Source organism: Centroberyx affinis, unplaced genomic scaffold (assembly GCF_046629955.1).
Source record: "Centroberyx affinis isolate AG114_WGS23_722 - 3 ecotype Tasmania unplaced genomic scaffold, CSIRO-AGI_Caff_v1 ptg004443l_1, whole genome shotgun sequence".
In the NCBI taxonomy this organism is placed as follows: Eukaryota; Metazoa; Chordata; class Actinopteri; order Beryciformes; family Berycidae; genus Centroberyx; species Centroberyx affinis.
The window spans coordinates 30001-51394 of NW_027282114.1; the positions used below are offsets into that span (position 1 = coordinate 30001).

General features: G+C 40.4%; 1 protein-coding gene across 1 annotated transcript; it reads left to right on the forward strand.

Moving 5' to 3' along the window:
• Positions 1 to 10754: 10754 nt before the first annotated feature.
• On the forward strand, positions 10755 to 21060 carry skor2 (SKI family transcriptional corepressor 2). Its single transcript, XM_071544061.1, has 7 exons — positions 10755 to 12758; positions 13571 to 13634; positions 14518 to 14595; positions 17821 to 17886; positions 18549 to 18647; positions 19396 to 19463; positions 21004 to 21060. Exons 1-7 carry the CDS (start codon positions 10803 to 10805, stop codon positions 21058 to 21060), a joined length of 2388 nt encoding a protein of 795 aa, XP_071400162.1. The 5' UTR covers positions 10755 to 10802.
• Positions 21061 to 21394: the final 334 nt, after the last annotated feature.

The following is a 21394-nucleotide window of genomic DNA, read 5'->3' on the forward strand; positions in this document are numbered from 1 at the left end:
TATGACTTTATTTTTTGCTTTGGGAACAGATATGGAAGTATTTAATGCCAATAAAGCTCATTTGAATTTGAATTTGAAAGTGAGAGAGAAAGACAGATAGAGAGAAAATGTGTGTGTGAGAGAGAGAGAGAGAGAGAGAGAGAGAGAGAGAGAGACCACCAGCTGCTATCTTCTCTGTGAGAGAGAGAGAGAGAGAGAGAGGAAGGTTTATATGAACCAGGATCGGGGTCAATACCCTTTCAATTTAATCAATTCATGAAGTGGATTTTCTTCAAAATTCAAAAAACTGGAAATCTCTCTTGGCACAGAGAGGCTCTCACACCCAATCTATGAATGAGAATGAAGGCTTTGTCATCATTGGAATTGCAGATTTAATTTAACCTTTGGATTGGGTGAATTGAAACCTTCATATTAACCTGCAGTGTGGTCTGTATCCTCGCTGAAGTGTCTTCATCTGTGGACAATCTGTTCAAATCACACCTAAAATCACCACAATATTCCTATAATAGTGTGGTAGATACACACTGTGTGTTTGTGGTGCTTAATAGTGCATTTATAGTGACTTCATCATCCTTAATTGTATTTTTTTAAATCTTCTATGGTATCAGAATAAGAGTCTCTCCTAAAGTAGCCCTATATTCCTATAGTATTCCTATAGAACTCATAGTGTTTCTGAAGTACCCAATGGTGAGTGATCTAAGTGGTATTTTTTTTTTAAATCTTCTATGGTATCACTATAATATTCCTATAGGTGCTTAGTGTGTTTCTGTGGTACTCAATAGTGAGTTTATATTTACCTTAATGGTATTTTTTAAATGTTCTATAGTGTTACTAACATAGATGCTCGCAGTGTTTCTGTGGTACTCAATGGTGAGTTTATAGTGACTGTATTGTGCTTAATGGCATTTTTTTTTCAGTCTTCTATGGTATCACTATAAGAGTCCTATAATATCCCTATAGGAACTTGTGTGGTACTCAGTGGTGAGTTTATAGTGACTTGAATGGTATTTTTTTGTATCTTCTATAGTATCACTATAATGATCCTATAGGTGCTTACTGTGTTTCTGTGGTACTCAATAGTGAGTTTAGTGATCCTATTGTACTTAGTTTTTTGTTTTTTGGGTTTTTTTTATTGTAGCTCTTATGGTATCACTTTAAGATTGCTATAACAGTCTTATAGTGTTTCTGAAGTGCTCAATAGTGAGTTTATAGTGACCTTATTGTACTTTTATTTTTTTAAATGTTCTATGCTTTCACTATAATATCCCTATAATATTCCTAGGAACTGTAGTACTGCAGTTACCTTATCATATTTTATGGTATTTTTTTTATCTCCTATGATGTCACTACAACATTCCTATGTATTACTCAATAGTGAACCAATAATTCCTTAGTATTTTTTTATCATATCTCCTGGTATGACTATGATATTCCTGTAGTTTTGTTTTAATAGCCTATGTGTATGGTATCCTTTTAAAATTACCATAGGATTCCTATAAGTATTTTTTTTATCAGGGGGTTGGTCGGTATGAGCCATGCTTTTACAGTTACTTATATCAGAAATATCTATTGCGTTGCATTGTGTGTGTCATGACCGGAGGGGAGAGGAGACCCCCCACCCCCTACACACACACACACACACACAACACCAATCACCCCATAAATTGTCCTCTGTGTGTATCAAATCCAGTCTACTGTCTGGCCGCGTTGCCCCCTCTTGCTCTCATAGCTTCATTACATTGCAGTTGAAAGAGATTTAAAGTAACAAGAGAGGAAAAAATGATACTTTCATCTTTGGTCTCCCTTCTATATAGAGATACACTGTAGCTTGCTGTCTCCGTTGTACAATCTCACTGTCGTGCCTTCATTACATTAGAGCCAAATTAATTATTCTGCAGTATTACAGAGAGGCCAGGCTGCATCACTCTTTAGGAAAGAACATTGTTTTCCACTGAGAATTTAAGTAAAAAAAAAAAAAAAAAAGATATACAGTCAACATTGGTTAACTGTTTGTTTTAGTGTAATAGCAAATACGCCTAAATGATATATGGCAGCTGTGTTTGAGGGGGAAAAAAAACTCCAAGTTCTATGAGCATTGCATCACGTCTATTTTGCAAAATTATCGTCTTTGAATAATTTACTATATTTCTAATGTTTCCAGATCGTCGATGAAAGATGGGAACCTTCAGTGTTGGTCTGTTCTGCTAATTGGTACAATGGCCCCAGGCGCGAGCCCACATCAAACATACCGGAGACAATATCTGTCTCCGCGTGGGAACACTGTAAAAATAGAAACAGGAAAAATAAAGGCTGAATTAAAACAGATGGCTCTATGCACACCTTTATTGGTGCTATATGTATTTGGTAATGAGCTACTGTGCTGTGTTTGCTAATAGGCCTACTAACATATATATATATATTTTTTTTTTTCAAAAAACTTTATAACTGTTACACTGTTACAGAGAAAAGGCATTGGTTCTCCTCCGATTATGAGCAAAGTCGTTATATAAATGTAAATATAGCATACAGTGCGCTTGCAGCCCAATAATGTTTTATTAAATGTGTAAAATGGTAACGTAAATATACAGTCTATTATACTGTTGACAAATAATGTTTTATCACATATGGACTAATCTGTAGGTCTATCTTTGTGTTATTATCATTAACATATTGATTATTTTTCTTTATTAAATTGATACAACAGGAGAGTGGTGACCCGCGTGCACCGAGGCACAGTGGAACGCGCGCGCACGTGTACACACACACGCGCGCACGCGCGCACACACACACACAAGCACACACCACTCTCCTCTCCAAATCCACAATCAAATTGTATTTTAAGTCATTCTTCTGCACCTTTACCATCAAGAGGAGAATTAAAACAACGAATCATCATTAATAATCCTCATTATTATTTTCTCCAATTTATTTAAGATGTGTGTTAATTGTAGTAATGCACAGTAAATCTTTTCTGGGATGAAGTGAAGGAGCCCATTCAGTGAAAGACGAGCAGCATTAAGTAAGGATTAAAACGAGGCCAAGCCAGGCGGCTGCACACTGTAGCGACATCTGTTTTTAAATCCACAATAAATTATTATGGGCGCTGAGGCTTTTACAGGATGACAGATATACATGAATATATTGACTAGGCGTAATACATATACAGGTAGGTTCACACATTTCATGCTATGTCTCATCTTTAAATCCACAAGAAATTATCCTAAAAATTGGGAGTGTGGCCTTTGTACTGTACGCGAGAGAGATAGGCAAGTAAAATAAAGAAAAGTAGCATCTTTTGAAGCTTCAGTTGTGATTAAACTTTAAAGATTACACAAACTACACAGGTTTTCATGGCCCGTTTGAGGGAATAAACCAGCCAACTTGAATAATCAAAATGAATAAAATTCATGTTTGCCAAGCAGAGGCTTGATCTTGTGTATTTTGAGAAGAGGAGGTGATGCATTTCAATATGGTAATCACTCACCCGGGGCATGTTTCATTTATTGACAGATTTGATGTTAAATGTCTCAAGCTCACTTAGTCTTGTAGCTCTTAATTTATTATGTTTTGAGCTGTTTCTTTCTCTTTTTTTCTCTCGTTTGACCCTCGGAGGTCACACAAGCAATTTTTTTTTTAAACGCATGATTAATTTCTCAGTAGGGCGACCGGCTAATGCATTATGAAAAAAGTGAAATGTATTCCAAAGGGGCTAATAGCACTATTGTATTTCAATAAGCCCTTTCCTGCTTCACGGCTTAGACATGCTCCGGTTTTGATAACATGTCAAAAAAAAAATTTAGGGAGGGAAAAAGTTGTGGATAATTTTAATTATTAGTCCCCTCCTATCTCCAAAACTGTTTTATTAGTATCTCATTGAAAACTCAGGACGTTTGCCATGAATACTTTTATTACGGATGTCAATGTTTTTATAGTAGACAAATCTGGTCTAAAATGTTAACACATAAATATTAAGAAACTTGTTAGTCACAAATGATGACGAAAAATTCCTCATGGTCTGGTCATAGCGTATCCATCCCTGACAAAAAAGAAGTGTAATAATCTTATAATAAATGGTAGAAGTATGCTATACAAATAATCCAACCTGAATAACTCTTAATTTCCCCACGGGGATTAATACAATTTCATATTAACTCAGCAAAAGGTAAATCCCTGTAGGAATATTATAGGAATACTGTCGTGATGCCATAGGGAATAAAAAAAATACCAGAAAGTAGGATAAAGTTACTATAAACTCCCTATACAAATATTATTATTAATAATAATAATAATAATAATAATAATACATTTAAACCCTTAATTAATGCTGCTACCTGCTTTTGTATCCTATTATTATTTCCATTTCATCGCTCTATTGTGACGTCACCGTTTCAATAGCTGCCGCCTGCGTGTGGCTCGCGCCTGCATGTGGCCCCCTACATCCCAGCGAGTGTTCCGTGGCGTCCGCGAGACAAAGCGCGCGCGGTGACAATCTAAATTGGTTTGAAGAGGAGCAGATGGGGCTCACCCTCTCCGCTGTGTTGCACGCACACACACTCACACACACACACACACACACACACACACACACACCCACACACGTATACGCACGTGCACGCACGCACACACGCTCACACACTGTAAGATTGAGGCTCAAAGTGATCCTGTCAAGTTTATCAAGACGCTATTGAGAAAAGATTGGGGGAGAATACATTACAGCCAATCTCAATATCCAATAGGCTTTTAACCAAATTGAGAATTGCTTAGAAATATAACAATGTAATTTAGAATCAGGTGCTTAATTTGCTCAACTTTTACTGTTTTTTTAGTTAGGCCTACTATATGAATTTCAATAGCGTATAGCACCAAGTTCAGATGAATTGAATGTAATTTTCCTCTTGGATAGTCTAGGGAAGAGTTTCACTCCAACATGAGATGTAGACCTAGACCATTTGAAAAAAAATAAATTAAATTAAAAACAAATAATAACATCACCTCTATCAAAATGATGTTTGGCATGCAAGTAAAGCTCAATATTAATTTATTATCTTATAGTCCTTTACTTGAAATCATTGTTTGAATTAAGGTAAGGTTTTCTACAGTAGATACCCAGCAGTCTGAAGTGAAACCCTTCAAATGTTCATTTACAGTTCACAGTCTGAACACAGATACCTACTGCTCAAATAAAGTTACAGTGATCCCAGCTGCTGCTGCATGCAGCTCAGTTTTGCCCCATGGCAATCATCTATTTAACATCTATATAATCTGAATGCATACAGGGCTACACATTGTCATTATGGATCATTATGGTAGGCCATCATATATGGAGTTGTCAGGTAGCCTACATGGGACATTTTCAAATAAATATTTTAACCTTTGAACTTTCTCTGAGATGCCTTTCAATCATCAATGATAACTGTATCATCACACAATATATATTCAAACTCTTTTACTGGGAGCCCACAATTCAGTAAATAATTTCTCATCACCCAAGCTTCTGTTTCTCAACGACCCATTTTCTAGCTTCCCAAGACCCTCCTCTGGGTCCTGAGCCACACTTTTAGAAACACTGATGCAAGCGATACCTTTAAGGAAAAATGAGCTCTAGTCCACGCCCCTTTTTGGGGGATGTAGCTCCTTATTTGAAGCATTATGGACACACCTCCGGACTGACTTGCACTCTGTGTGTTTGGGACAAGCTGTCTGCATTAAAACCCAGTGGCCTATTTTCACCATGGGCAGCCGGGCATTAATAAAGTTTTACATTTTGTGTTGCATGCTGGAATAGCTTTCAAACCTAAAGAATTGGATCATCTGGAGAGGAAAGTTTGGTCTGAAGTCAAATCAAGTCAAGTCAAATTTTATTTATACGACACAATTCATACCAGGGCAAAGTTTACAGACGAGAAAGAGAGAGAGTTAAAAATGAAGAGCATTTAAATACACAAAAACATACATCCATAATACACACACACATATAGCTTTAGAATCAACTTTATTATCTTAACAAGAGTGTGTCATTTTTGCAGCACATCCTACAGGCTCATATTTTCAAGTCTACCTCTTCATATCTGTAATTTTCCTGCGTGTTTTTATTGCATGAAAAGTAATTGAGCGGGAGCAGTAGGAGGCGGGTAATTGCCGAGAGTTGAGGCTGGCTGTATCAGGCTCCTGCCATCCTGTGTGTTTCAGCACCGTATTATTTAGAGGGAGAGTGTGTATCCACCTCTGATGTGGCCGTGCAGGCTGAGAGCCGGGGCGCCGCTGTGACCCTTGACTACAGCAGATGACTGCAGCAGGCCAGGCCGCGCTACTACGTTTCACCTCCTGGGAGCGACCTGCGCGTATAGAGGGGTCGTGTTTCGGAAGCCTTTCTGGTGTTGAATATGCGTATCGGCTGCACTCACAGACATTATTCCTACATGACAGCCTGCCTGTTTGCTGCCTCTGCCTTTACGTTATAGCCTTAAAATAGACTGATGTTGCACCTTGTGGCCTGGCTGACACTTTACTCCATGTTGAATTTGTGATTAAAAAGGCATATTTCCACTGCTAAGCCCTCCTGCTTGTCATTTAACCAATGTTATTTTTAACATTTATTGGTATTAATTTGCTAATCTAGACAGGAATTTGTAATGGCATATTCCATGTGGATTAACCCAGTGGTTCCCAAACTTTTTCATGTCAAGGACCCCCAAGTCGACACAATAGACACCCATTTGATAATATTTTGTATAAAAATATAGCACTATTTAACTGTGTGTACTGTATAGGTGGGATGATAGCAACACTGCAACCTAAAATTAAACCAATATTCATCACATGTTCTGTCATTGCATAAACGTCTAGTGAGTAAATTAACAGTGCAATTAAACTAGTGTTTATTTGGCTGGGAGCTACTGTTTTAATCCATGTTGTTGTTATTAGCTACTATTATTTACGCATAACGTCATTTTAGTTTATGGAGTGTTTCACCATTCAGACTTAGCATCACCCCTAAAGACTTCCGGAGGGTCTTCTCGTGCACGCGCGCGCGTTTGTGTGTGTGTGTGTGTGCTGAGCCCCCGGGGGCCCGACATGCCATGCAGGCGAAGGCGAGGCTCGTGCGTTCGTTAGTTCGTTCGTTCGTTCGTTCGTCCGTTCCGTCGTTGCCGTTAGTTTGTCTCTTTGAGTGTTTGAGTGGCAGTTAGCGAGACGTCATTGCTTGGGTGAACGGGGCACACAGCGCGTGAAGGAGAGGAAGAAGAAGAAGAAGAAGCAGCAGAGCTCACGAAGGGTGTGTGTGTGGGTGTGTGCGTGTGCGTGTGGTGGGTGGCGAGGGGTTGGATGGTGGGCTGAGCTCGCGCTACACGCCAATCAAACCCGGGGCAGTCGCGCGCTCGAGAGAGAGAGAGAGAGAGAGAGAGAGAGAGAGAGAGAGAGATTAGAACGGCGCGCGGTGTCTCTGAAAAGCGAATAAAGCCGGCGCGAGCGTCGCAGTTTACTCACATCTCACGAGCAGGTTCACTCGTCAGTTGAGGGTGAGACAGAGCAGGAGTTCAGTTTAAAAAGCCGATTCCGATTCCTCTGTTTTCCGGACGTAACGCAGAGAAATCGGCTAGTTCAAGTGAGACATTCCCTCACTAAAATGAGTTTTTATGTAGGATAAACCGATTTCCTTCTTAACGGGAATGTTTTTTTTTTTAACGCTGTGACCGTTGGGATGGTTGCCGGGATATAGAGGTAAGGAGACTGCTCGACCGTTGCTGGTCAAAGTTGGTTAAAATGTGGAAAAACTAGCTAACGGTTTGGATACACGACGGTTGGGACGGAACACAGCCTCCAAAATGATTTAAAAGAAGAAAACGCTTATTGGTGTTATGTGTGTTGACTTTATGAATTGGCCAAATTCCGTTGCATTCCTTAACCGTAATTTATAAATATTATTGGCTAACAACTTATTCCTGCGATATTATGATTATGATTAGGTAGTAGCGTTGTTATGGATATTAGTAGACCTATTGTTGTTGTTGTTACTAAGCCGATAGAAATTAACATTAGTGCGCAAGTGTTTTAACTGCCGTTGTTGTAACATTAGCTTAATTTGATTCATCCATACTCCCTAAAACTACACGTTGGAGATTAGCCTGAAATTGCATGCAGCCTGCTGTGTCTGTGTTAATTTTGCTTGATTACAAAATATCTCTGCCGTTTAAGCTGCGTTTAATATTCCATGGACTTTTACTAAAATGGAAAGTGTAGGCCAAATGGTTTAATTTATGGGGGAATTGGGAAAACTAAAAGTGTAGGTCGAACTGAAGTTAAATATTCAGTTCAGTATTTTATTGTGTAATTTGTAGCCAAAGCTGAACCCTGAGTCAAAGGGGGTTAATTGGTTAATTGGTGCTCCTGCACACTGCTCCACTTCTGATGAACAGTTTGTTGTTGAGGCCCAGATAATTACACGATATTAGTGTATGGGCTGGTTTTGCACTGAATTATATCAGCTTCCTCTGAAAATGTGAAGCTTTTGAAGGTTTTACACTTGACATTTTGAGCGCTGCTGTATTTGTCCACGTTGTCATGTTGTGTTTTATTTTTCCCGGTGTGGTTTTTTTTTTTTGTGTCAGGATTTATTTTTCCACGTGTTGGAATTTTCACTGTCAGCAGAAATATTGCAAGAACCTATTTCTTGTTGTAAATCAGGTCTCCGGGCTAAAAGATGTTCATAAATGTATTAATAGCGTATTTAATTTTTACGAAATGACCCGGAGTCACTGGAATAATAAAAGACACCTGAGAGTAATTTCTCAATTCTGTTTTTTACAGATGTTGTTGGTGTATTTTCAGCTCTTCATAATTACAATAAATATTATGCACAAAAGAGTTTAATATTCGTTTAATATTATTGTATTGGTCAGATGAGAATTTTACAGAGACAGAGAATTCAGAAAGTGTCATCTTTATTAAATACTGTAGCCTATATTACAATTAGCTATTTCCAAGTAAAACTGACTTATTCAATATAAAGAAAACAGTCTTTTTACAAATAATGAGGAAACTGTGTAATATGTTGCACATGCAGAATGCTATCTACTAATATGATACAGGAGAGTAAAGGCAATCAGCACATTAATTTCAATCCATAATGAAAAATGTACTTTTGCAGTGCAGTATGGTTTGTCTCAACATTGATTCATTTTTCTGCCATTTTACAGTAATATCACTAACTTCAAAATGTCCTTAAATTAGCATATTTAAAATACCTGGTAAATAATAGCATGATTGTTTAGACGCAGAGTATAATATTATAGCATATTGTGTATGAAACTGTAGCTATTGTCGATCCTTTTAACTTTAAGACTACAATGCATAGACAACTTTTTGAGGAAAATAAGCATTGGCACTGGAAACCCATGGACTGACTGGGAACACAATCAGTGTGAATCACATATTGGTCTATAAGGAACAACTATTTTAAGATTTTGGAAAAAAAAAATTGCCCAACTACATTGCCTGGAAATGCTGCCTGTTTTTCCCTGGTATTTTTTGTTTCATTATTTTGTTCAGTGCCTGTCCTACTTTGGCCACAGTTTTCATTCAATTCCAGATTACAGCCTGAAACTGTTATTATACACATATTACAGATATTTTATTTTGTTAAAAACACTAAAGCCAAACATTAATTGAAGAAATCTGAGCAAAATTATAGTGTTACTTTCAAATTTGTAACTAGTTATTTTAGCAGTGTTTCTGTGAATTGCAATATATCGTGTTATCATATTATTCATTCAGCAGTGTCCCACTACTGTTGAATGAATTTAGGCAAATGTTATTTATCATAGTCATAATGGTGGAAGTTGAGTTTCCTTTGTGAGAACCAAGTTTGTTTCTGGTCTGTTAGTGGAAATTACATTAGACCTATGAATGGAGAGCTCTGCTCCAAAAAGTAGAGCTTTATATACAGTATACACTTTGAAAAATAAAATCATTGCCTTAAGTTCATGATTCAGTATCTCCAAAATATAGAGGAGCCAGTCAGTAAAAATGTGTTGTCAGCCAAGCACTTCATTTAGCCTCTCTTCTTTAAAAAGGGTTATACATTTGTTTTCATTTATTTATGCTGTTAATCATTTTTGAAAGATTAGGTCAAACGGTGGCAATCTCATTTTGGAGCAAAACTCTTCAAATCAAATTTTGAAGTATTTCCAAATTTGTCCAGCAGCTAAAAGAGAAAGTCTGGTTCAAAGGAGGGTAAAAAGTCAAATTTTGGTTCTTGTGTATAAATGTGGCAATTGTGTATTTGATAACACATTTAACTTAAATTCCAGACTCACTGATATGTGTGTGTTTAAATATATTGTACATCATATATAATATAGAATATATAATGCATCATATGTAATATACACATTCTATACATTATCCAATCTATGGCTGTGTGGTAGAATTAGTCTGTGATAAAGCATTATAAGCTATTATTATGAATAATAATATTCATAATATGAATTAGCTTGTAATGAGAGAGAGTGTGTGTGTTGAAACTTCTATGGTCATTGGCAATAGTTGCAAATGCATGTTTATGGTAATTCCTAATATGTCAAAAATATCATTTTATTAAATGACACATTTTTCTAATATCTCTTTTATTTCTTTTTCCTCTTCTTTCTTTCTTTCTTTCTTTCTTTCTTTCTTTCTTTCTTTTTCTTCTCTTCTCTTCTCTTCTCTTCTCTTCTCTTCTCTCTTTCTCTCCAGCAGGTCATTCTCCAAACAGTTTTCCCCCTAGCTTGGACAAGACCCTTCATCCGGGCCCCAACGACATTATCATGGCAACCACCACGGGTCCCTACCAGCAGGAGCCCCTTACTCCCCCCAGACCCGCCCACCTCCACTCCTCCTCCTCCTCGCTCTCCTCCTCTTCCTCCGCTTCCTCCTCGCCCCTGAAGCCCAACCAGGTCGGCCAAGTCGTCCTGTACGGTGTTCCCATCGTGTCGCTGGTCATCGACAACACAGAGAGACTTTGCCTGGCGCAGATCTCCAACACGCTGCTCAAGAACTACAGTTATAATGAGATTCATAACCGCCGCGTGGCGCTGGGCATCACCTGCGTCCAGTGCACTCCGGTTCAGCTGGAGATCCTCCGCCGGGCCGGCGCCATGCCCATCTCCTCACGCCGCTGCGGCATGATCACCAAGCGCGAAGCTGAGCGCCTCTGCAAGTCCTTCCTGGGAGAGAACTCGCCGCCGAAACTGCCAGACAACTTCGCCTTCGACGTGTCGCACGAGTGCGCCTGGGGTTGCCGTGGTAACTTCATCCCAGCACGCTACAACAGCTCCAGGGCCAAGTGCATCAAGTGCTCCTACTGCAACATGTACTTCTCCCCGAATAAATTCATTTTCCACTCCCACCGCACTCCAGACGCCAAGTACACCCAGCCCGACGCTGCCAACTTTAACTCGTGGCGACGGCATCTCAAGCTCAGCGAAAAAATTCCACCTGATGATTTAGTTTTTGCGTGGGAAGACGTCAAGGCTATGTTCAACGGAGGCAGCCGGAAGAGGGCGCTGCCCTCTGGGCCCCACTGCAGCTCCATGGGCCCGGTGAAGACGCTCCCGGGGTCGGTGATGCCTCACATGATGGGGCCCGACCTGGGCGGGCAGAAGAGAGCCCGCTTTGAGGACGAAGACGATCTGGACGGGGGCAGCCTTTCTCCCCGGAAGGCGCCGCGCAGCTACCCCGTCATCCCCGTCCCGAGTAAAGGCTTCGGCATGCTGCAGAAGTTCCCTCCCACTTCCCTCTTCCCCTCTCCTTACTCCTTCCCTGCATTTGGCCTCTGCCAGCAAAAAAAAGAGGACAGCGATGTGTCAGTGGGGCAGAAAGGAGCGGGGCTGTCGGGTCTTCTGTGGCCGGGCCGCAAAGACACTTTCTACCCTCCTTTCTGCATGTTCTGGCCCCCCAGAGCTGCCGGAGGAATCCCCGTTCCCACCTACCTCCAGCCTCAGCCCAGCGCTCTCTCCTCCCTGGCAGAGAACCCGTCTCTCCGGCAGGCCTTCCTCGATCTCTCAGACCACTCCGAGCCCGGCGCTGTCGGCGGCACCGGAAACGATGTCAGCGCGACCATGGGGGGCGGCAGCGGGACCGCCACGCCCAGATCTGGGCTGTTTGACCCAGAGTGCCCGACAGTAACCCCTGACCTTCGCCCTGTGACATCAGAGGGCTGGCTCAAGCTGCTGGACACCCCGACCCTCCAGACCAGGAAGCCCAGCTACGGCTCCGCCTTCCGCCCCGTCATCAAGGATGCTGAGAGCATCGCCAAGCTCCACGGCAGCAGAGGAGGAGTCGCCGGGGCAACAGAAGAGGACTTCGGGGTCGTGGTCGTCGGGTCAGAACGCCACCAGCGGCTATCGCCCAGCAGCAGCTGTAGTTACGGCAGCGAGAGCGGAGGAGAGGGAGAGGGAGAGGGAGAAGCAGAGGGAGTGGAAAGCGAGGAGGAGGGGGAGGTGGACGTGGAGTCGTCGAAGCAGGAGGAGGAGGAGGAGGGGAGCTTCGCGAGCAGGCCGCCACAGACTCAAACCAACCTGTACCTCCCCGCGCTGAGCGAGGGCGTCGGAGAGGAGAGGGGGAAGGAGCGGGGGAGTGGCGGCGTGTATCCCAACACCTCCCCTCCCTCCTCCTCAGACCCCATCCAGCAGGAGTCCCCCAGCCTGCCCGCCTCCCCTCCTGCCAGCCTGCCTCTCTCCAGCTCTACCCCGCCTCACCGAGAGGACCCAGCTTACAAAAACGTAAATATCCCCCCAGGCCACTTTAGCTAATTATTATTTAAATGGCGCTGTAGTCAGGCGGTGATGTGATCTGCATAAGCAGATTGATAGGTTGGTTTCTCCCTGTAGAAATTGAAACAGTCACCCCGCTCTGATCCTGGCTAATAGGCCCAGGCATGGATTGTTTAATGGCCACAATGTGTTTGTTCTCCCTCTGTCAGCGCAGCCTGTTAGGGCAGCTCTAATCTTTAACCTGTCGACTCCCACATTAACTAGGCCTCCGAGAGAGAGAGAGAGAGAGAGACAGAGAGACAGAGGGTTAGAGTAATAGTGAGCATTTTAAACTAGATCTAGTTAAATTATCAATGGAGTAAAAATCTGCAAATGCACATCACTGATTTGAGCGACGCAAAGGGAGAAAGAAAAGAGACAAAAAAAGAGAGTTTAACTGAATACTCCAAATTAGATAAATACAAGTCAATGTTACCATCTCTTTTTCTGAAAAAGAGAGGGAAAGCACCGACAAGGGATATTGTACTTGTCAAGTGATGAGTAAAATATCAAGAAAAATTCAGCTTAATTAGACAATATTGCAGGTGCTTTAAAAAAACAAAAAAGACAAACTGCTGGCTGATATTGATGCGTTCACTGAAACCTTACGAAGTTATATAAATTCATCTCTCATCTTCAGAAAACACACAGCCACTTCTCTCTGCCTTATAGGATTGATGTTCTACTCTGTTGCTATTTTATTATATGACAACACATAACAAGTATATCAGGTGCTAACCTGCTATATGTTATTTTCTCGGTCCTGTTCTCTGTGCTTCCAGGTCCATAAAAGCAGGGATGAAGGACTACCTGCCTACGCAACCAAAGACAACTCCAGCATCTCTGGTGAGCTCAGATATTTTACTCTATCTTTTTTTTCACACCATATTTGCTTTTAAGCTTTTTTTTTTTTCCTTTCTAATGCACAGGTACGAGACTAAATGGAGAAATGTAGATAATGAAGCTACATCAATTTTCTGCAATTCACCCTGACTTAACTGCAAGATACATTTCCTCAAAAGTTCCCTCAAAAGTTAAAATCTTTCATACACTATCTTTGTTCCGTTAGACATTTGAAAAAAAAAAATATTTTGACACTTTCTATTTCGTCCCAACTGAAAGCAATAACTTTGTTTCATCTAATGTTTGTACGAGTTGTTTGACACTGACACTATCTCTCTCACCTAACAGTTGTTTTACAATATCTTTGTTTCATTAAATGTTTGAACAGGTTGTTTTACACTGTTTCATCAAATAGTTACACGATCTATTTCACCAAACTGTTATACACTATCCGTTTCATCAGACGTCTGAATCAGTTGTGTCTTTGTTTCATTTAGTGTCTGAGTGAGCGGTTTTATAGAGTCTCTGTGTCCCTGTGAGGCTAATATCCCAGTGACGTTTCATTTGCTCCTCTCATCTCCCACTCTGACCCTCTCACTGGAGAAAATGTGTTCTGTATGTGTGCTCACAAACACACACACACACACACACACACACACACACACACACACACACACACATGCACACACACACACACTCATGCACACAGAAAGCACACACCATCCACACACTTAGTTATCTCCATGTGTCCGGATAACCAGCTCAACCAATGGGCCTTACTGAATCTCTCTCTGTCTCTCTGTCTCTCTCTCTCTCTCTCTCCTTCTCTCTCTCTCTCTCTCTCTCTCTCTCTCTCTCTCTCTCTTTCTCTCTCTCTCTCTTTCAGATGAAAACAAAGAGCAGAATAGTTTCTTTGTATCGGAGAATGAGACCTCAGCACCGGACTACTGGAGGGAGAGTTCAGGTACAAAACCTCACATGTTTTTTTTCTGTTTGACTGGTTGCAGAGCGGCTGCAGGCAAATAAACAACAAATTGTCAGTGAACCAAACCATTGTAATTATTAGGATGTCAAGCTAAATTTAGTTTGTTATTCTGCATTTGATTTCTCTGCAACATAATATCAATCTCACATCTAAGGATGAAAGGCTTTTGATCGAAGGTCTTTACTGGCGTCCGTATTGAACCGTGTTAAAACAGTGACACCAGGAAAAAACACAAACTTTAGCTCACTGCCTCAATACTTACTTGCAAATGTTGATTTTGACTGTATGTATAAGTTATTCAGTTAGAAAAAAAATCTCAAATACTCATCTATCATTCAGAGCAAGAATTGTTTAATTTGCTGTCTGAGTCAAAAACACAAAGACAACACAAATTAGGAATAATGAAAAATATAAGAAAAAGTATTATTTTCTATTATAAAATGTCATCAAAAAAGCTACAATGGTCTTCCTTTCTGTAATTCAACACACAGTGTGAATACCTTTGGACTGATTAAATAATTCTCATCAAATGTAGGTATTTAAAAATATATATACAAACGTCACAATGCTCTTTCTTCTTATAAGACAACACACACACAGTCAGGATGCTTAAAGCGGTGACAAAAACTCCTCACTCTCCTCTTTCATCCACCTCACTCTCCTCCTCATTGCAGACGATGAGTTAAGGGATTAATATAAATACACGGAGAGATGAAAAAGCGTCGGAAAGCTGCTTCTGCCGCCGCTTTGACATGGCTCCTCTCTTTAGCGTTGTTGTCGCCGGGGCTGTTACTCTTAGGGGGGCCGTTATAGTTCAACAAGAAAACATCAGCTCAAAGATAAGCAGCCGCACTGGCAATCTCCATCCTAGACCCATATCACCGCCGACATAATTGCCTTTTTTTCTTCCTCAGCGTAAAAACCCCTTCCCGTTTGAAAAAGATCACAGCTTATTGCCTTTTTATATCTGTCAGGAAGACATTAAAAGTGCTTTATGACATCTGTGCCGACATTTATATCTACCCCCCCGCTCCCCCACCCCTGCACACACACACACACCGTAATGATCCCTGCGCATAATGTATAATGTATTTCGAAAAATTACACGAAACAAATTAAATGAGACCACCTTTCCCCTGATTGCCAAACGTCTCCCTGGGCGGTGGGAAGCTCTACGTGATTAGAAGGCCTGATTCCTCCGAGTCTCCCCCCCGCCACTGTCTTTAAACTCTCCCTCTGTTTCTAGGGAGAAAAAATAATCTAATTTTCCATTTATGTAATGCAAACCGCCTTGGCTTTGACTATTCACGGTTAATTGACTGTCAAACGAGGTTGTTATCCTCGGGCACTGTCTGCAAATTTGCTTGTCAAATGAGACAGAGAGAGGAGAGGAGAGGAGAAGAGAGGAGAAGGAAGGAGAGAGAGAGGTGGGGAGAGGAAAGGAAAGGAGCGGAGAAGAGAAGGAAGGAGAGAGAAAAGGAAAGGAGAGGAGAGGAGGGGAGAGGAAAGGAAAGGAGCGGAGAAGAGAAGGAAGGAGAGAGGAGAGGAGAGGAGAGGAGAGGAGGGGAGGGGAGAGGAAAGGAGAGGAGAAGAGAAGGAAGGAGAGCCCTTTCTCTCCCTCTCTCTCTCTCTCTCTCTCTGCTCTAAATGGGAAGCTTGAGGAGCCAGGACATGAAATGACTGGAGGAGAGAGAGAGAGAGAGAGAGTGGAGAAGGGAGATTATACATATCGAGTGTGCTGGATCGCTTCATTTAAGGCGTTCAATGCCTCATTGTCACAAATCAGACATAAACATAAACACACACACACACACAAACGCACGGAAATATAGACATTTTCCAACTGGTAAATTTGAAAACAGCGGGTGATGGAGATGTTTGTAAAACGGAAGACTGAAGATGGGGAGGATGTTTAAAGCAACAAGTAGATAGCCTCCAGCAGTAACAATGCTTTATACGCTACACAGACAAAATATACATCACATGAAATGCTGCATAACAATGATAACGCTTCACATGAATATAATGTTCTCCATTCCAAGTGCTACAGATTATAAATCCACAAAAGAAAATCAGCTTCAGTTAAAAAATAAAGCTCTGCTGACATTATAATTCAACAGTTTTAGAGCACAGTCGCCTGCAAATGCATCATTCTGAAGCGAATGATCATTTTTATTTTATGTTTTGCTGTAACTCTACATTCCCTTCAATTTTAAGAGCGACACATTTATCCACTCCAATTTCTGAAGGCAAAGTGTTTTTTGGGGGGTTTTTTTCTTAATGGAAAGCAATATGATGTGACAGCGAGAGGAGAGTGAACATCCCAGAGAGAGGATTCAGTAAACCGCTCCATGTGGTGAACTTGTTACCATGCAGTGACACTGACACCTAGAGGCCAACCAGTGAACTGCTTTACTCTGCTAGACGATGAAAGACAAGAGGGGCAGTTAGAGAGGGGCAGTTAGAGAGGGGATGAGGTGTGGTTTAACACAACAAACACTGAGACATTTACCAATACACAGGGTCTGATGTGTCTGTCTTTTGTGCTGTTTAGGGTGAATGCTTACAAAGCAACCTAACTTGGATGCTAAAGGAAAGAGGTGGTGGGGTAGAGAGGGTTTTTCACCTCCCACTTTATTAAATTAGGACCATGATACATCTTTAAATGCTTAATAATACATTACACTTAATAATACATTTTGGGGTCGTACAGCCACTGAGCCTCTCTCGACTTCTCAACACCAGCCAGATCTATACTTATCAACACACTTACACTAAACTGTTACTTAGGCTTACATTTCATCCTCCCTCTTGACTGTTGAATATATAACCCTGCAGGACTAAACTGAACGACTGCACAAAAATGAGTAAAAAATATTGCCACTGATCTATTCGCTGAAATTCAACAAATCACGTACTGTAAAAGACTCTGCACTCTAGGTATTTTCTACATAGCAGATAAATGGAAATACAAAATGTACCGCCAAGCAATTTGGTGGATGCTTTTATATAAAAGCAACGTAGAATACAAACATAAGTACAACATTTTTTTTTAGCAAGGTTGGGCCCAGTGGGATTGTAAACCCCAACCCTGGCAGTGTTAGTGCCTTGCTCTTACTTAATAAGAAAATAACTTCAAGATTATCCTGTCAGTATAATGCGACTGTTATATCTAACAAGTGTGTCATGTCTGGATGTTTTCAGGTGATCAGAGCCAAGATGCTTCCTCTCCTGTCCCACTAAAGAAGGATGTTGAGAACATGGAGAAAGGTAAAGACACATTATAGTATAGATTATAGTTTAGCTTAGTTGCCCATGTGTTAAAGTGTTAAAATGCAGTGACAAATCACAATGATAAAACACAGAATGAAGAGTTAAAAACCATTCACTGTTGCTTCTTATTTTGCTTGTACATCATCTAGTAGAAGAATATTAACTATCGTTGATGACAAAAACTCTCAAGTGTAGTTCAGGATAAACACAATCCCACTGAGCATTAGACGTCATTTCAACATCAACTTTTTGGCTTTTCTAGACCAAGCAGTAAATACATTATTACATATTATTACAGCTGTAAATATAAAAAAAAAATGCACCAGAGAAGTCCATATGTACAAAATAATTCTTTATTTTTATCATATACCCCAGAAAACATCTACTTAACTTTCACTGGTAAACCAATGTAGCCCAATCTTATCCTAGACATCTATACCGATTAAGACATCTTTTAAAGGGCTAATAAAATTATTAGCCATGTTGAATATATCCACCTGTTATACCCATTCACTATTGATTAATATTGAGTAGAGGAGTCACAGCATACACACCTCCTCACCTTTAGGTATGATAGATGTACTAATGTGTTTTTCTAACAGACGATCTTCTCTCCTCATCCTCTCCTCCCTCTCCTCTCCCTCCCTCCGCTCCTCCAGAGGAGCTCCAGAAGGTTCTGCTGGAGCAGATAGACTTCAGGAGGAGACTGGAGCAGGAGTTTCACGCTCTGAAGGGCACCTCCCCCTTTCCTGTCTTCCGTAAGTCACATTCCTCTCACCTCACTCTCTCACTTTTCTTACTCTTTCTTACCCTCGCTCTCTCTCTCTCTCTGAAGGGCAGCTTCTCCTTCTCTGTCATTTGTAAGTTATCCAGAGTATCTGAAAAAGTCTGAAAAAGTCTTAAGTTAAGTGTAGTTAAAATGTCTTAGAGGTGATTTTTTCACAATACAATGACCGGTTTCTTTGCGCTGTATGTCAACTCTAAGATTAATACAGAGCAGGTTCAGTAGTACAATATGTATTGTATCTGCTTTACTAAACACACTTCATGTCCCGGAACAATTTCCTTAATTTCCCTTTTTCTGACACTGGCCATTAACAGTTTCAAAGCTTTCATTAGCTATATTCAATCAAAAAGTCTTAAATTCAAATCCAGGGTTAGCATTAAAAGGTCTTAAAAAGTCTTAAATTTGGCTTCGTGAAACATGCAGACAGCCTGATTTCCCCTTGTCTCCTGTATCTGTCTGCCTGCCTGTCTCCCTCTCTCTGTCTCTCTCTGTGCCTCTATCTGTCTCTCTCTCTATCCTCTGTCTCTGATTCTCTCTCTGTCCCTCCTACCTCTCTCTTCCTCCCTCTCTCATTCCCCGTTTTCCCAGGGATAAAAAAAAAAAAAGTCTCTTGCTCCTCTATCACCTCTCCTTTGTAAATAACTCTTTTATCAGTTACTCAAAAAAGTAACATTTCCAGGACTAAACATAGATTTGTCTTTCTTTTGTGTGAATTTCAGATAATTTCCAAGACCAGATGAAAAGAGAGCTCGCCTACAGAGAGGAGATGGTCCAACAGTTACAGATGGTAAGACTACTGATGATACACTCAGTACTGAACACTGATAAAAAATAAATATCATTGTTATGCCTTTAATGAAGGTACACATAGGCTACATTTATAGATACCATAATCTAAAAAGCTTCAATGTTCACTTTGAAAAACAGTGTTAGTAATGAATATGAATGACAATACATTTACTTACAAAGCACAAAATAGTTACAAAGTGCAATGCAATCAACAACAATTGACACATAATTACAAAAAATCACAGCAACACCAAGAAATAATAATAATCAAAGAAGAATTCACAATTCACAAATAACACATCAACTAAGGTAGATTCCCTGCAATATCCTAAAAATGAAATAGGAAACTGTGCCTTAATATGATGACAGATATAAAATAAACAACACATTCACATCATACTGTAGCTCCTCATTAGATTTTAAATATACTTTTCCTGACAAAGCTATCAATAGGAGAGGACCGGACACTCCTGCAGTACTTATACAGCAGGTAGCAAAGAGCCAATCATCTAGTTTGTCTTTCATGGGTGAGAAGTTCCTCTGCAGCCATCTGAGTAGTTCGGTCCACATCAATCACCGGAGCAGCCGGCAGACAAGCTGACAGACGGCGTTTGTCTTTGCTTTCCGACACACGCGACGCTGTACACGCTTGTACGCACACGCTAGCAAACCCACCCGCACATGCAAGTTACCGAATACACACACACAAGTGCATGTTGCATTCATGTAACCACACGGGCGGACGGGCGCACAGGCATCCGAGTACATTTACAAGCATGTATGCACACACACACACACACACGTGTACCCGAGCACACACACACAGACACACACACACACACACACACACACACAGACACACACACAGACAAATCGAATAACTTTCAGAAGTGACGGATGTGGCTAGAACAAGCAGATGGATCTGTCTGCCATATAACAAAGAGTAATGACACATTAATTTCGCAGACATTCAAATGAATAAAAAAAATGTGTCCCTTTACGGTGCTGTATCTTATTTTAGAATTTTTCTTTCTATTGAATTAAATATCACACCCAAACATTTCACCGTTTCACCCTCTAACAGAGTCCTGTTACTGTCCTTATTTCCTTATTCTAAAGTATAATTATCATTAAATCCAATCAAAGAGTGCAACCTTAAATTTTATATCTTTAAATACATGCAACCAAACATATGGATAAACCACGGCTCATTTAACTTTGCAGGGAAACAATTTTACACCAGAAAAAGTTTATCCCAATGTATTTTTGATTCAATAATCAATAATTCAAACAAAATAAAGTATTGAATATACTACTTTAAAGCTCTGAATGCAAAGATCAATAATGTATTAAAAACAGACAAAACTATCTCCCACAGAGTGCCAGTTTTTCCATGTTTGGGCACATATGTGTATCTGCATGGTCTTTATGAAGATCCATGCTGGTTTCTTGGACAAATGATGTCCCATATCAAGACAATACAAAAACATATCTGTTCTGGATGAATGTAACTTATGTCTCTACCTGTTTTCTTTCAGATTCCCTACGCAAACATTATCAGAAAAGAGAAGATCGGCTCCCATCTCAACAAGTAGCTAAATGGTGAGTGGCTTTCAGTTCATTCAAATAACGCAGCTTCCTAACAGAAATAATTGACATATGTAATAGTCACACTGACCGTGGTGACACACTCAAATGGTGTCATTTTCAAACATTAAACTGTTACGAATTCATAACATTATGCAGTTGGAGTAAATTAAGCAAATTTCTGGCTGCATTAGAACAACAATTTTCAGCTGTTTCTCCTCTGAGCTGTTTCCTTGCCACATTACTCAAAATGTTTTTGTAATGACTCTACCAAATTTAGCCTGATAATCTAAAGCCAGACCAGGGTCAAATAGTACATGCATATACTATTTATGGTTTGCT

Excerpts from the sequence above, each read along its gene's own strand:
- skor2 (XM_071544061.1), top strand. The coding sequence starts at position 10,803 with ATGGCAACCACCACGGGTCCCTACCAGCAGGAGCCCCTTACTCCCCCC. Across the intron at positions 13,635-14,517 it reads AGACAACTCCAGCATCTCTG|ATGAAAACAAAGAGCAGAAT; the intron begins GTGAGCTCAGAT and ends TCTCTCTTTCAG. Across the intron at positions 17,887-18,548 it reads TGTTGAGAACATGGAGAAAG|AGGAGCTCCAGAAGGTTCTG; the intron begins GTAAAGACACAT and ends CCGCTCCTCCAG.